Genomic DNA, 15,512 nt, shown 5'->3' with positions numbered 1-15,512 from the left:
TAGTCGGGCGGGCTCGCCAGACTTCCAGCCTGCACTATAATAGTCGGGCGGGCTCGCCAGACTTCCAGCCTGCACTATAGTCGGGCGGACTCTCCAGACTTCCAGCCTGCACTATAATAGTCGGGCGGGCTCGCCAGACTTCCAGCCTGCACTATAGTCGGGCGGGCTCTCCAGACTTCCAGCCTGCACTATATATAGTCGAGCAGGGCTCGCCAGACTTCCAGCCTGCACTATAATAGTCGGGCGGGCTCTCCAGACATCCAGCCTGCACTATATATAGTCGAGCAAGGCTCGCCAGACTTCCAGCCTGCACTATATATAGTCGAGCAGGGCTCGCCAGATTTCCAGTCTGCACTATAATAGTCGGGCGGGCTCGCCAGACTTCCCGCCTGCACTATAATAGTCGGGCGGGCTCGCCAGACTTCCAGCCTGCACTATAGTCGGGCGGGCTCTCCAGACTTCCAGCCTGCACTATATATAGTCGAGCAGGGCTCGCCAGATTTCCAGTCTGCACTATAATAGTCGGGCAGGCTCGCCAGACTTCCAGCCTGCACTATAATAGTCGGGCGGGCTCGCCAGACTTCCAGCCTGCACTATAATAGTCGGGCGGGCTCGCCAGACTTCCAGCCTGCACTATAGTCGGGCGGGCTCTCCAGACTTCCAGCCTGCACTATATATAGTCGAGCAGGGCTCGCCAGACTTCCAGCCTGCACTATAATAGTCGGGCGGGCTCGCCAGACTTCCAGCCTGCACTATAGTCGGGCGGGCTCTCCAGACATCCAGCCTGCACTATATATAGTCGAGCAGGGCTCGCCAGATTTCCAGTCTGCACTATAATAGTCGGGCGGGCTCGCCAGACTTCCAGCCTGCACTATAATAGTCGGGCGGGCTCGCCAGACTTCCAGCCTGCACTATAATCGGGCGGGCTCGCCAGACTTACAGCCTGCACTATAGTCGGGCGGGCTCTCCAGACTTCCAGCCTGCACTATATATAGTCGAGCAGGGCTCGCCAGACTTCCAGCCTGCACTATAATAGTCGGGCGGGCTCGCCAGACTTCCAGCCTGCACTATAGTCGGGCGGGCTCTCCAGACTTCCAGCCTGCACTATATATAGTCGAGCAGGGCACGCCAGACTTCCAGCCTGCACTATAATAGTCGGGCGGGCTCGCCAGACTTCCAGCCTGCACTATAGTCGGGCGGGCTCGCCAGACTTCCAGCCAGCACTATAGTCGGGCGGGCTCGCCAGACTTCCAGCCTGCACTATATATAGTCGAGCAGGGCTCTCCAGACTTCCAGCCTGCACTATATATATTCGAGCAGGGCACGCCAGACTTCCAGCCTGCACTATAATAGTCGGGCGGGCTCGCCAGACTTCCAGCCTGCACTATAGTCGGGCGGGCTCGCCAGACTTCCAGCCTGCACTATAGTCGGGCGGGCTCTCCAGACTTCCAGCCTGCACTATATATAGTCGAGCAGGGCTCTCCAGACTTCCAGCTTGCACTATATATAGTCGAGCAGGGCTCGCCAGATTTCCAGTCTGCACTATAATGGGTGGGCTCGCCAGACTTCCAGCCTGCACTATAGTCGGGCGGGCTCGCCAGACTTCCAGCCTACACTATAATAGTCGGGCGGGCTCTCCAGACTTCCAGCCTGCACTATATATAGTCGAGCAGGGCTCGCCAGACTTCCAGCCTGCACTATAATAGTCGGGCGGGCTCGCCAGACTTCCAGCCTGCACTATAATAGTCGGGCGGGCTCGCCAGACTTCCAGCCTGCACTATAGTCGGGCGGGCTCTCCAGACTTCCAGCCTGCACTATATATAGACGATCAGTGCTCGCCAGACTTCCAGCCTGCACTATAATAGTCGGGCGGGCTCTCCAGACTTCCAGCCTGCACTATATATAGTCGAGCAGGGCTCGCCAGACTTCCCGCCTGCACTATAATAGTCGGGCGGTCTCGCCAGACTTCCAGCCTGCACTATAATAGTCGGGCAGGCTCGTCAGACTTCCAGCCTGCACTATAGTCGGGCGGGCTCTCCAGACTTCCAGCCTGCACTATATATAGACGATCAGTGCTCGCCAGACTTCCAGCCTGCACTATATATAATCGAGCAGGGCTCGCCTGACTTCCAGAATGCACTATAATAGTCGGGCGGGCTCGCCAGACTTCCAGCCTGCACTATAATAGTCGGGCGGGCTCGCCAGACTTCCAGCCTGCACTATAGTCGGGCGGGCTCTCCAGACTTCCAGCCTGCACTATATATAGACGATCAGTGCTCGCCAGACTTCCAGCCTGCACTATATATAGTCGAGCAGGGCTCGCCAGACTTCCAGCCTGCACTATAATAGTCGGGCGGGCTCGCCAGACTTCCAGCCTGCACTATAGTCGGGCGGGCTCGCCAGACTTCCAGCCTGCACTATAGTCGGGCGGGCTCTCCAGACATCCAGCCTGCACTATATATAGACGAGCAGGGCTCGCCAGACTTCCAGCCTGCACTATAATAGTCGGGCGGGCTCTCCAGACTTCCAGCCTGCACTATATATAGTCGAGCAGGGCTCGCCAGACTTCCCGCCTGCACTATAATAGTCGGGCGGTCTCGCCAGACTTCCAGCCTGCACTATAATAGTCGGGCGGGCTCGTCAGACTTCCAGCCTGCACTATAGTCGGGCGGGCTCTCCAGACTTCCAGCCTGCACTATATATAGACGATCAGTGCTCGCCAGACTTCCAGCCTGCACTATATATAATCGAGCAGGGCTCGCCAGACTTCCAGCCTGCACTATAATAGTCGGGCGGGCTCGCCAGACTTCCAGCCTGCACTATAGTCGGGCGGGCTCTCCAGACATCCTGCCTGCACTATATATAGTCGAGCAGGGCTCGCCAGACTTCCAGCCTGCACTATAATAGTCGGGCGGGCTCGCCAGACTTCCAGCCTGCACTATAGTCGGGCGGGCTCGCCAGACTTCCAGCCTGCACTAAAGTCGGGCGGGCTCGACAGACTTCCAGCCTGCACTATAGTCGGGCGGGCTCGCCAGACTTCCAGCCTGCACTAAAGTCGGGCGGGCTCGCCAGACTTCCAGCCTGCACTATAATGGGCGGGCTCTCCAGACTTCCAGCCTGCACTATAATAGTCGGGCGGGCTCGCCAGACTTCCCGCCTGCACTATAGCAGCTGCGCCCGCGCGCGGCCACGGGGTCTGTGACAATGCCGGCGCTGGAAAATCAATCCGGGTGGGACAACGGAAGGCGTAAAGCCACTGGCTTGGGGGGAGGGGGGTGAGGAATCGCTGCGGGAGAGAAGCGTTTGCAGCAGTAGTGCTCCATCGCGCGGTCGGGTGCGGGGGCATGGGGGGGGGGGATATTTGCCGTCTTTAGGTTTGATATATCCCCCACCCTGAAGTTACCAAAGAATCTGCAAAATATCAATATTCTGCGTGAGAAGCCACGTCGCCTACGGGCTGCTTCTTCAGAGTAACTAACTCTCTCCTACCGAGGGTTCAAAAATATACTACTGTCGCGAGAAGTTCGATATTTTAACTTTGAACCGCACATTAAAGTTTGGATTCACCGAACTTAACGCAAGTCTTTCTCACCCATGCCTGCGACAAAGCCGCCCATTTCAGGAAATACCTTGCAAATCTCTTAAAAAAAAAAAAAAAAAAAAAAAATAATAATAATAATAATAAAATAACAATCCGTAAAACAAGTATTGGCGCCCCCCCCCCACCCCCCCCCCCCCCAAACCACCAAGTGATCCTAGGTTTCCACACGACTAGGCGATCACAGCTAAAGCAGAATGTTTGGTTGATATGTATGTATTTTAAATATGGGGGCCTATAAGGCAGAATATTAGAGAGCCTGAAGATGGCGTCTCTACTTTCTACCGAAACGTCGGTGAAGCCTTCGACTTTTTCACGAGACCAGACCCCACAAGTCAAGTGACGTCATAAGAGGGCCCGTGAAAGAGCTGCAGCACTTATTGTTGTAACATCTTGTATCGTTATGTACGTCCAAATTTCTATACGGCAAGAGTTTGAAATTTAATTTCTAGTAGACTACTTTTAAATATTTTGTATATCTAATTAATACTTAACATTAAATAATTTCAACAACAGGGCGTGTTTGTTGAGTACCATTTGCGAACAAATGTACTATTAAATTGAAACGTTTAAAGAAAGGAAAAAATATGGGGTCTGAGCATTAATAGGGGCACCGGTTGATTTTATAGATTATTTTAATGCTTGGGTTTACCCTGATAGGGCGGAAATCGCAAATGCATTGTTGATATAATCCATAGGAAACTTTACAAGTAATGCGATACACACAGATCATATCACGTGTAGATTGTGGCCAAAAAAATATGCTACAATGTAATCAAATGTTCTTAAAACTTTAAGTATACATACATACTGTTGCGAGGATGCTAGAGACGAGGCAGGCCACTCAGTCTGGCGCGCCGGCAAGCGATGGGGGGGGGGGAAGGGGGGGGAGGGGGTGTGTCTAGGGGAGGCTCAACCCTCTCCCGTACACATTGTAACGCCCGTCCCTCCTCCTGCCGCTACACGTTAATCCGATCGGCTGCGACGCCTCTCCGCCTTCTAGAAGGTTCGGCAGATGCCCAGAGCCCTTTCAAAAGAAGTGACGTAACCAGGCTGCCGTTGTCCTCGCAGCTTCGAGTGGTAAGTCTGGAGGGAACGTTCGATGAACGGGACAGTTCGGAGAGCTACGAGAACTTTCCAGGGCAAGACTTGACAGTGTAATATACAGACGCCGATCTTCGGATGTTTGTGTGTGTGTGTGTTTGTGTGTGCGCGCGCGAGCGCAACGCTGGCGTGGAGATACCGGTGAATCCTCGGGCAGTGAAGTGAAGTGAAGTGTAGAGGGTGAGTGACACTTGGGCGATGAGAGACGATCTCCGTGTGTGAATGTTGAGGTTGAGGCATCGGGGACCGTGTCGCGGTGCGGAAGAGTGAGTAGTGCAAGGTAGTGAGTAGTGCGAGGTAGTGAGAAGCGCGAGGTAGTGAGTAGTGCGAGGTAGTGAGTAGCGCGAGGTAGTGAGTAGCGCGAGGTAGTGAGTAGCGCGAGGTAGTGAGTAGCGCGAGGCATTGTGCTGGGACAGAGGTGCGTGGTAAGAGACTAGAGGTAGGGAGAGCCACTTACAAGCCGAGCTCCAGTGAAAAGATCTTAAAAAAATTTATAATTCAATGAATAGTAAAAAAATGTGCTAATAAAGAAAACTACAAATAATTAATTGGGTTATCCTTTCCGGACCAGTTTTTCCACTCGCTACAATAAGTACATATTTATACAAAACAGATATATTTTGATCGAACGATGGTGCCACGCCCACTCACTAGTGTTTCCGCAGCTGGATTTGGCGCAAGACTTAACATCTAAGCCATATCCCCACTTCAGAAGTATCTATTCATGAAAATGAAGACTGACCAAAAAACCAAAATGAACCCGGGTGTACGCCGGGCCGGACTGAAGAGCGACTGTCGTGGCTGTAGCCTGGGGGGTTGGGGAGTTGTTCAGAGCGGCCGCCGCGCCGTCAAGGGTGCCGATAAGAGGCCTCGTCGGGGGCGGGGGTGGGTGTTGACACGCCGCCCCCTTTTGCCGCAGCATCCCACACCAGCGGCGCCCCTGGACCGGGGGGAGGGGCGGGCGCGTGACGTCAAGCCCCGAGCGCCGCGCCGCCATTGGCCGGGAGCACGCAGGCAGCGGGACGGTTTTGGCGCCATGCCCGGGTCTCCGGGGCGCCCTCCCCCCCATCCCCCCCCTCACCCTGGGCCCGACCCGCGCTGACGTCACAGGGCGCCCACGCGCACCGAATGGGGCGCCTCCCGGAGACATCGATCGCTTCGCTGTCCGCGGCAGATGACTGACCGCGTTCCATTAATTGGCGTGGCGGGGGTAGAGGAGGTTGTGGGGGGAAGGTTTATGAAGAGGGGGGAGTTCCCGGTCTCATCTCCCCCCCTCCACCCCCCTTTACTTTCCAAAACCTTTTTCGAGAGTACCTTTCAGTGGTACCGTCCGAAACTACCGGAGCTTTCATTCATCCCGTCGACACTTTTCGAGTGACGAACACACCTTTCGAAAACCAGATACCTGATCGCAGTCCCCACTGAACAGACATAATCAGGACATTAGAAACGCATCTTCTGGCAGTTCTAAGACGACCTATACATATCGCAATTTTATTTCTAATTATTCATGGTCGCAGTCAATTCCCGACACGACAAGAGTATTATTATTATTATTTTTTACAAGTGATAAAATTCATGTATTATTTTTCATGTGTTGCAGAACAACGCGAAGGGGGGTTCGAACCCAACACCGGGATCGTACGGGCGACCCTCCCCTCCCGCCCCCTTCGCACGGCGCTGCGCGGTCCCCACACCCTCCTCCCCTTTCTGCCTGCGCCGCGACGCGCTGCACGGTGCTGCGACCTAGCGGCCGCCCGAACAACCGCGCGCGCGCCGCTCATGGATCCAGTGGGTTGCATAAGCTCCGAGGGGAAGACAGCGTTCACCCCGCGGCCGCGGGCGGAGGGAATAAAAATTTTCCCTTGTTCATTCGTTCGCGGATCGTGTTCGGGATCCTTGTGATACTTACGTCCCCGGTTGTGTAGATAAAGAGAGAGAGAGAGAGAAGGGTAAAAGGGGGAAGTTGGGGGAGAGGATAAAAAAAACAAGATGGATGCAGGTCGATCGCAGGGAAGCGCGTGGGTAGCGGCGGAGTGAGGCTGCCCGGCCGAAGCCCCCTGGTGTGTCGGCGCGGGTGCCCGTGTGTTGCCAGCTGTGAGCCGCGGGACGATGGCAGCCCTGGGAGGAGAGACCCCGGCCGCCGCAAGGGACGGGGGTTCGTCGCCTGGCCTCGCCGACCCTCTGGCAGCTGGCGGCTGGCCCGCCTCGCCGTCGCAATGAACCAGGTACTACTTACTACCCTCTCCTTTCCCTTCACCACGTCGAACACGGCAGTCAGGTGGCGTCCTGCGGCTAAGAATAGAACAGACCGATCCTTCCACTCCCCTAGTGGGTCGCGTCGTCACGATCCTTACACGACATTTCCAACGGCTCCCCCCCCCCCTCCCCCGGAATAAATCAACCCCCTCCCCCTGTCCACCCAAAATAAACAACTTCACTGTCAAACGAAAAATATTTCTCTAACTTATAACTGGTAATCACGCCATGCATCACATAAACACAATGTAACTCATACGCGTGTCGAAGTTGTAAAACAGATTATTACTCGCGCGTATTGATCGTAACCTTCCTGAAAATCAGCAGCGTGTAAAATAATCGAATTTATTTATTATAATTATTATTTTAATGTGAAGCCCTGTGTGTAGTGTCCTTGTGTTCATATTTTTACGTATTGCAGCGTACACAAGGCTATCATGGTTGAGGTGTGTTATTTTTTTTGTTATGTACTCTATCGACTTTTTGTTAGTCAAATTGTGTGTGTGTAAGTGTGGTATGAAAGTTGTAGTCTTACTGATTATTTTTTTTTTTGCGTGAAAAAAAATATGTGGTAGTAAGTGTAGACTTGTTATAATTAACTGGTCGTGAATGGCTTGTGGGAATTCCGCAGGAGTGCCAACAGCCGCGTGTAACATAGTCGACCTCGCGTAGGCGTGTTTCGCAGGGCGTTGCGGCACGCAGTCCCCTCCCTGTCCCCTCGGAGGGGTGAGGGGGGGCGAAGCAGGGCCCCCGGGGGTCGGCGTGAAAGGAAACACCCACGCGCCGCGCCGGGGAAAAGGCCTTGTGAATGGGGCGCAGCACGACACTCGACCTTTGGGGAGGCCTGCGCGAGGCGCACCGCGCATGCGCGCCGGTCCGTCACAGTCCAGGGTGAGGAGGGCTGGGGGGGGGGGGGGGGGGTTGATGTTGGTCCATCGCTTGGAGGGGGGGGGGAAGAAGGGAGGAGCCATAGCCTCGGCCCATATGCGGTTCCCATTGTTAACCCTTCAACCACCACCACGTCCTGATAGTGGGACGCCATGTCTAGACACATGCGAGGCTCGCGTTATTTTCTGGTCCCAAAGCTAGACCACAAACAGCCAGATTCCAACTTTCTCTTTTCCATGTTGCACGTGATTATTTCGGATGTTTTTCGAGGCGTGATCCAATGCCAAGAGTCATTCGAGGGGACGCACCACAACGCCGAAATGCCAAATTGACCACAACGCCGACAGCTAGAAAACTGCTGTGTACCACAACTCCGAAATACACTAACGTCGAAATATGTCATTGCAGGACTGCCACAAAGGTTAGGTTAGGTTAGACTAGGTTAGGTTAGACTAGGTTAGGTTAGACTAGGTTAGGTTAGGCTAGGCTAGGCTAGGCTAGGTTAAGTTAGGTTAGTTTATATTATGCTAGGTTAGGTTAGATAAGGTTATGTTTGATTGTGATATTTCGGCGTTAAGGTACCTACATTTAAGAAACACACAAAAATTCATTCAATTGTTATTTCGGCGTTGTGGTACACAGCTGTTTTCTAGCTTTCGGCGTTGTGGTCAATTTTGACACTCGGTGTTATGGTATTTCGGCGTTGTGGTAACGACCCGTCATTCGAGTGTAGACACAGTTGCATTCTAGACTGGCGTCAGGGCTCTAAATATTACGTTATATTTAGAGACCGGAAAAATTCGCGAATTCTTTTCGTGATGCGCTGGAATTCACATAATTATACCTTTAAGCTGCTTCTGCTATTAGCTCAGTGTTCGCCTCCACGGCTCTAGACCAATGAGAAACCCTCAACCAAAGAAGTGTCGAATCACAGGCAAACCAGTAAAGATGACTCGCAGGTCAGCAGCCAATGAACTGTCGTTATTTTCCTTGGTATATGCTGGACTGTATAGTCTATCTTGAAGGTCATCGAAACCGCGAATATTTCCGGTCTCTAGTTATATTTAATCGTCACGCTGAGCTACAAACATCTGTATCTTCCTTCGACAAGCGTGCATGGGTTAGGGGCATGCACATTTTAGCGAAAAGATTCCGCGGCTAGCTGAAAGTAAAAAAAAATAAAAGTTTTAGCATCGTCTGTGTTTCGTGATTGGGTGAGTTCCTTTTACTGTACTTGTCGATTGTTACAACACTTAATCACAGTAATTCAGCGCGGAAGCAAACGCGTCCTGAGTGGCTCGGTCAGATAGGGCAACTTCTTCTCTCTCAGACGGCAGCCAATCACAGGCAAGACTATGCTCGTGCGAGTTGCCGTCTAAAAGGCGTTCAGAATTTTTTTCGCGAAAAATGCCTGCCCCTATGTGTGGTTCATCGTTTGGTTCATCGTCAGAGACACGGAAATTTCGCGGAATCGTCTGACCTCAGGCTGTGATCAACCCTTTTTGCTTTCCCATGTTAAGTGGCACTTCCTGATTCGCTTGCCTCTCTCCTGGCTGGACATGGTTGGCTCACGGTCGCAGAGGGGCGTGCCCAAGTAACAGCGGTCCAATCACGGACACAGAGCGAGAGTGTGGTTTTCATTCTGACTCGCGACCTGATGAATGCGCGAAATTTCCGTATCCCTAATCATCGTCAACATGACAGGCTTTACAAGAACTCGAGGCAATGGAAATAATTTAGCGTAGGTATCGCGAACGCCGAAACGGTCAGTGACAGACGGATATTTCTAACACACGTAGCAACCAATGAGCAATTGATAGATACCTGCAAAATTTGCGGATTCATTCGGTGATAGGCTAGAATTCAAACACATATACCTCTTAGATAATTTTGCTATTGGCTTACTGTTCATCTGGACGAATCTCAACCAGTTATAAACCCTCAACCAAAGAAGGATCGAATCACTGACAAACCAGCTGAGACGACTTACAAGTTGGCAGCCAATGAACTTGCTTATTTTCCCGAGTGTACAGGGGTATGTGCAGTCTATCCTGAAGGCCATAGAAACCGCGAATTTTGCAGGTCTCTAGCAATTGACCATTTCTCGAGTGTAAGACTGTGATTTTATAAGTACTTCTTTCGTCGAGGGTTTTCCGTAGGCCCGGAGTTCTAATTTGTGGTCCAACCATAGAGGCAGGGAAAAAAAGGCAAGTGGTTTTGGCATCCAGCCTACTGCGAAATTAATCCGCGAATTTTTTCCGGTCTCTACTTGTCTTGAACAGAGTGTACCCGCGTCCGTTGGACAGAGAAATTTGGGCCGCCCGTGGTGTAAATATTCTCATAAAAGTTTTTCTGAGATATTCGTGTGCAGTCCACGACGAGGCCGTTACAGGGACCTTAGGGGGAGTGACTATACCTGAAACAACGTTCTCGAGGAATGTCCTCGGGAAACCGCCGGGTACAGAGACCAATCTGGCAGAACCCGGGGACGCACCACAACGCCGAAATACCACAACGCCGAAATGCCAAATTGACCACAACGCCGACAGCTAGAAAACTGCTGTGTACCACAACACCGAATTACCACAACGCCGAAATACACTAACGCCGATAAATGTCATTGCAGGACTGCCACAAAGGTTAGGTTAGACTAGGTTAGGTTAAACTAGGTTAGGTTAGGGTAGGTTAGGTTAGGCTAGGCTAGGATAGGCTAGGCTAAGTTAGGTTAGGTTATATTACGCTAGGTTAGGTTAGGTTAGGTAAGGTTTGGTTTGATTGTGGTATTTCGGCGTTAAGGTACATTTAAGAATTAAGAAACACACACAAATTCATTCAGTTGTTATTTCGGCGTTGTGGTACACAGCAGTTTTCTAGCTGTCGGCGTTGTGTTCAATTCTGACATGCGGTGTTATGGTATTTCGGCGTTGTGGTCAATTTTGACATTCGGCGTTATGGTATTTCGGCGTTGTGGTAACGACCCGCAGAAACTAGTACACTATAATGCATAAGCTGCTCAGTAAATTTGCACGTGTGAGTTAAGTGTTGCATTGATATCCAGCACAGTTTTGTACAACACCTCAGAATTTCCCTGCAGGAAGTATTGCCAAGTTATTGACAGTATAAAAGCGCAAGTAACTAAATTACTTCGAGTGATAAATAAAAATGTTGGCGTGTAGTGCACGCGTGACAGAAGTGAAAATTATTTCTTATTAGGTACTAGAAGGTTGTAAGGGGCCTTAAGAACCCGTGGAAAAATGATGAAATAAACAAACCCTTAAATTTGATATCTACGTAATTTTTTTATTAAAAATTTAATTTGTTTTAATAATATGCAAAGCAATTTTTTTCTGAGATATTTATCTTTGAAAAAAATTAAATTAATGTTTATTAAGTGTATCTGTGCTATTTAGCGATAATTTTTAGCAGCAAGAAACTAAGTGAAGAAAAAGCGTAACTACAAAAACCAAATCTGCTTACAAACATATAATATATACATAAAAGAAAAAATACTAACGGTTTTTTAATAACATAATTAACTTCAAAGATATAAGTTTATTAAAAAAATAAAACAAAGATTTTTCGAAAGGGCATAAGAACGAAATTACAAATATCATCAAAAATTCTCAGTGATTCAAAGTTACATATCTAAAAAGGAAAAAAATTTAACCGTATTTCGTTTAGAACTAAACTTTCTGAGATATAAGCCTGTTTAGTAATAATAAGGCATATTTATTCATGAGGCGCCTAGGACGCTTGTTTAAAAATGATGAATAGAACAAACACTTTAATTTAATAATAAAGGCGTGTTCTTCTTAAGTAGCTGTATTTCAAATGTTTCTCTATCGTTACTCTTCCATTTTACATTCTATACATCTATATGGAGTAGGCTAATATTTGTGTTTTATGTCTCTTTGGCATTACAGAGTCAGTGAGTTAGTGATGAGCGTAACTTTTTATAGGACTAATAAGAAACGTAAGACAGAAAATAAAAAAATGTATATACAACTATGCGAGCGCTAAATAATGTTATTGCGCAAGTATAGAATCGTGAAAGTATGCAAGCGTGAAAGAGTAAATAACGCAAGTGTGCAAGTATACATAAAGTATAAAAAAAACTTCAAGTAAGCAATTTTGCAAGTATGCGATTATGCAAGTATGCAAGAAGTATGCGAATTTTTTTAACGCTCGAAAATTATAGTCTCCTCAGTAAAGTAGTTTCACTTCAAAAAAATTTGATTACCAATTTCACTACCAAATCAATGAACGAATGAATGATCATTTAATTTCTTTAGGTTACATGGGATAAGTTTACAGGAAAGGCCTAACGTCAAAACACTGCACTCCAGTAACATTAAAAACCCAACGTAAAATTAATTTTTAAAGTTAATTTAATGGTACCTCCGAATGCATCGCGTGTTGTTATTGTGCGCTCGGCGGAGCGAAACGGAACGACTTGGATCCCGCGCGGTGCGCGGTGTGCAGGTGGCGGGTCTCGTCAGCCCGGTCCCTTTTATCTTCGCTGTTGTGCTAAGCGCGGCTGTGTGGCGGGCAACAAGAGGCGTTCTTTATTGAGAGGCGCGGCGTTGAAGGAGGCTCGACCGAGGGTCCAGAGCACCCTCCAGCTCTCTGCTGGAGCCAGCCACCTCACCCCCCCCCTCCCCCGCACTCGTCGAGAGGAGTGTCTGCAGACTGTAGCCCTCCAGCCCTCGAGGCCTTCCAGCCATCCAGTCCTCCAGCCATCCAGCCCTCTAGCCCTTGAGACCTCCAGCCCTCTAGCCCTCCAGCCCTTGAGACCTCCAGCCCTCTAGCCCTCGAGGCCTTCCAGCCATCCAGTCCTCCAGCCATCCAGCCCTCTAGCCCTTGAGACCTCCAGCCCTCTAGCCCTCGAGGCCTTCCAGCCATCCAGTCCTCCAGCCATCCAGCCCTCTAGCCCTTGAGACCTCCAGCCCTCCAGCCCTCCAGCCCTTCCAGCCCTCCAGCTCTCTAGCCCTCGAGGCCTTCCAGCCATCCAGTCCTCCAGCCATCCAGCCCTCTAGCCCTTGAGACCTCCAGCCCTCCAGCCCTCCAGCCCTTCCAGCCCTCCAGCTCTCTAGCCCTCGAGGCCTTCCAGCCATCCAGTCCTCCAGCCATCCAGCCCTCTAGCCCTTGAGACCTCCAGCCCTCTAGCCCTCGAGGCCTTCCAGCCATCCAGTCCTCCAGCCATCCAGCCCTCTAGCCCTTGAGACCTCCAGCCCTCTAGCCCTCGAGGCCTTCCAGCCATCCAGTCCTCCAGCCATCCAGCCCTCTAGCCCTTGAGACCTCCAGCCCTCTAGCCTTCGAGGCCTTCCAGCCATCCAGTCCTCCAGCCATCCAGCCCTCTAGCCCTTGAGACCTCCAGCCCTCTAGCCCTCGAGGCCTTCCAGCCATCCAGTCCTCCAGCCATCCAGCCCTCTAGCCCTTGAGACCTCCAGCCCTCCAGCCCTCCAGCCCTCCAGCCCTCCAGCTCTCTAGCCCTCGAGGCCTTCCAGCCATCCAGTCCTCCAGCCATCCAGCCCTCTAGCCCTTGAGACCTCCAGCCCTCCAGCCCTCCAGCCCTTCCAGCCCTCCAGCTCTCTAGCCCTCGAGGCCTTCCAGCCATCCAGTCCTCCAGCCATCCAGCCCTCTAGCCCTTGAGACCTCCAGCCCTCTAGCCCTCCAGCCCTTGAGACCTCCAGCCCTCTAGCCCTCGAGGCCTTCCAGCCATCCAGTCCTCCAGCCCTCCAGCTCTCTAGCCCTCGAGGCCTTCCAGCCATCCAGTCCTCCAGCCATCCAGCCCTCTAGCCCTTGAGACCTCCAGCCCTCTAGCCCTCCAGCCCTTGAGACCTCCAGCCCTCTAGCCCTCGAGGCCTTCCAGCCATCCAGTCCTCCAGCCATCCAGCCCTCTAGCCCTTGAGACCTCCAGCCCTCCAGCCCTCCAGTCCTCCAGCCCTCCAGCTCTCTAGCCCTCGAGGCCTTCCAGCCATCCAGTCCTCCAGTCCTCCAGCCCTCTAGCCCTTGAGACCTCCAGCCCTCTAGCCCTCGAGGCCTTCCAGCCATCCAGTCCTCCAGCCATCCAGCCCTCTAGCCCTTGAGACCTCCAGCCCTCTAGCCCTCGAGGCCTTCCAGCCATCCAGTCCTCCAGCCATCCAGCCCTCTAGCCCTTGAGACCTCCAGCCCTCCAGCCCTCCAGCCCTTCCAGCCCTCCAGCTCTCTAGCCCTCGAGGCCTTCCAGCCATCCAGCCCTTCCAGCCCTCCAGCTCTCTAGCCCTCGAGGCCTTCCAGCCATCCAGTCCTCCAGCCCTCCAGCCCTCCAGCCCTTCCAGCCCTCCAGCTCTCTAGCCCTCGAGGCCTTCCAGCCATCCAGTCCTCCAGCCATCCAGCCCTCTAGCCCTTGAGACCTCCAGCCCTCCAGCCCTCCAGCCCTTCCAGCCCTCCAGCTCTCTAGCCCTCGAGGCCTTCCAGCCATCCAGTCCTCCAGCCATCCAGCCCTCTAGCCCTTGAGACCTCCAGCCCTCTAGCCCTCGAGGCCTTCCAGCCATCCAGTCCTCCAGCCATCCAGCCCTCTAGCCCTTGAGACCACCAGCCCTCCAGCCCTCCAGCCCTTCCAGCCCTCCAGCTCTCTAGCCCTCGAGGCCTTCCAGCCATCCAGACCTCCAGCCCTCTAGCCCTCGAGGCCTTCCAGCCATCCAGTCCTCCAGCCATCCAGCCCTCTAGCCCTTGAGACCTCCAGCCCTCCAGCCCTCCAGCCCTTCCAGCCCTCCAGCTCTCTAGCCCTCGAGGCCTTCCAGCCATCCAGTCCTCCAGCCATCCAGCCCTCTAGCCCTTGAGACCTCCAGCCCTCTAGCCCTCGAGGCCTTCCAGCCATCCAGTCCTCCAGCCATCCAGCCCTCTAGCCCTTGAGACCTCCAGCCCTCCAGCCCTCCAGCCCTTCCAGCCCTCCAGCTCTCTAGCCCTCCAGCCCTCCAGCTCTCTAGCCCTCGAGGCCTTCCAGCCATCCAGTCCTCCAGCCATCCAGCCCTCTAGCCCTTGAGACCTCCAGCCCTCCAGCCCTCCAGCCCTTCCAGCCCTCCAGCTCTCTAGCCCTCGAGGCCTTCCAGCCATCCAGTCCTCCAGCCATCCAGCCCTCTAGCCCTTGAGACCTCCAGCCCTCCAGCCCTCCAGCCCTTCCAGCCCTCCAGCTCTCTAGCCCTCGAGGCCTTCCAGCCATCCAGTCCTCCAGCCATCCAGCCCTCTAGCCCTTGAGACCTCCAGCCCTCTAGCCCTCGAGGCCTTCCAGCCATCCAGTCCTCCAGCCATCCAGCCCTCTAGCCCTTGAGACCTCCAGCCCTCTAGCCCTCGAGGCCTTCCAGCCATCCAGTCCTCCAGCCATCCAGCCCTCTAGCCCTTGAGACCTCCAGCCCTCCAGCCCTCCAGCCCTTCCAGCCCTCCAGCTCTCTAGCCCTCGAGGCCTTCCAGCCATCCAGTCCTCCAGCCATCCAGCCCTCTAGCACTTGAGACCTCCAGCCCTCCAGCCCTCCAGCCCTTCCAGCCCTCCAGCTCTCTAGCCCTCGAGGCCTTCCAGCCATCCAGTCCTCCAGCCATCCAGCCCTCTAGCCCTTGAGACCTCCAGCCCTCCAGCCCTCCAGCCCTTCCAGCCCTCCAGCTCTCTAGCCCTCGAGGCCTTCCA

At 52.9% G+C, this 15,512-nt stretch overlaps 1 protein-coding gene across 1 annotated transcript in view; it reads left to right on the top strand.

The window, feature by feature from the left end:
- Window positions 1–15,512, top strand: part of LOC134534610 (uncharacterized) — a 119,691-nt gene that overhangs the window by 55,203 nt on the left and 48,976 nt on the right. Inside the window, 2 exon segments of the mRNA XM_063373093.1 lie at window positions 5,622–5,716; window positions 6,798–6,860. Coding sequence (XP_063229163.1) covers window positions 5,622–5,716; window positions 6,798–6,860 — 158 coding nt within the window.

Source organism: Bacillus rossius, chromosome 7 (assembly GCF_032445375.1).
Source record: "Bacillus rossius redtenbacheri isolate Brsri chromosome 7, Brsri_v3, whole genome shotgun sequence".
Taxonomy (NCBI): domain Eukaryota; kingdom Metazoa; phylum Arthropoda; class Insecta; order Phasmatodea; family Bacillidae; genus Bacillus; species Bacillus rossius.
The sequence above is the reverse complement of the archived record's forward strand: the minus strand, read 5'-3'. Positions and strand labels throughout refer to the sequence as shown.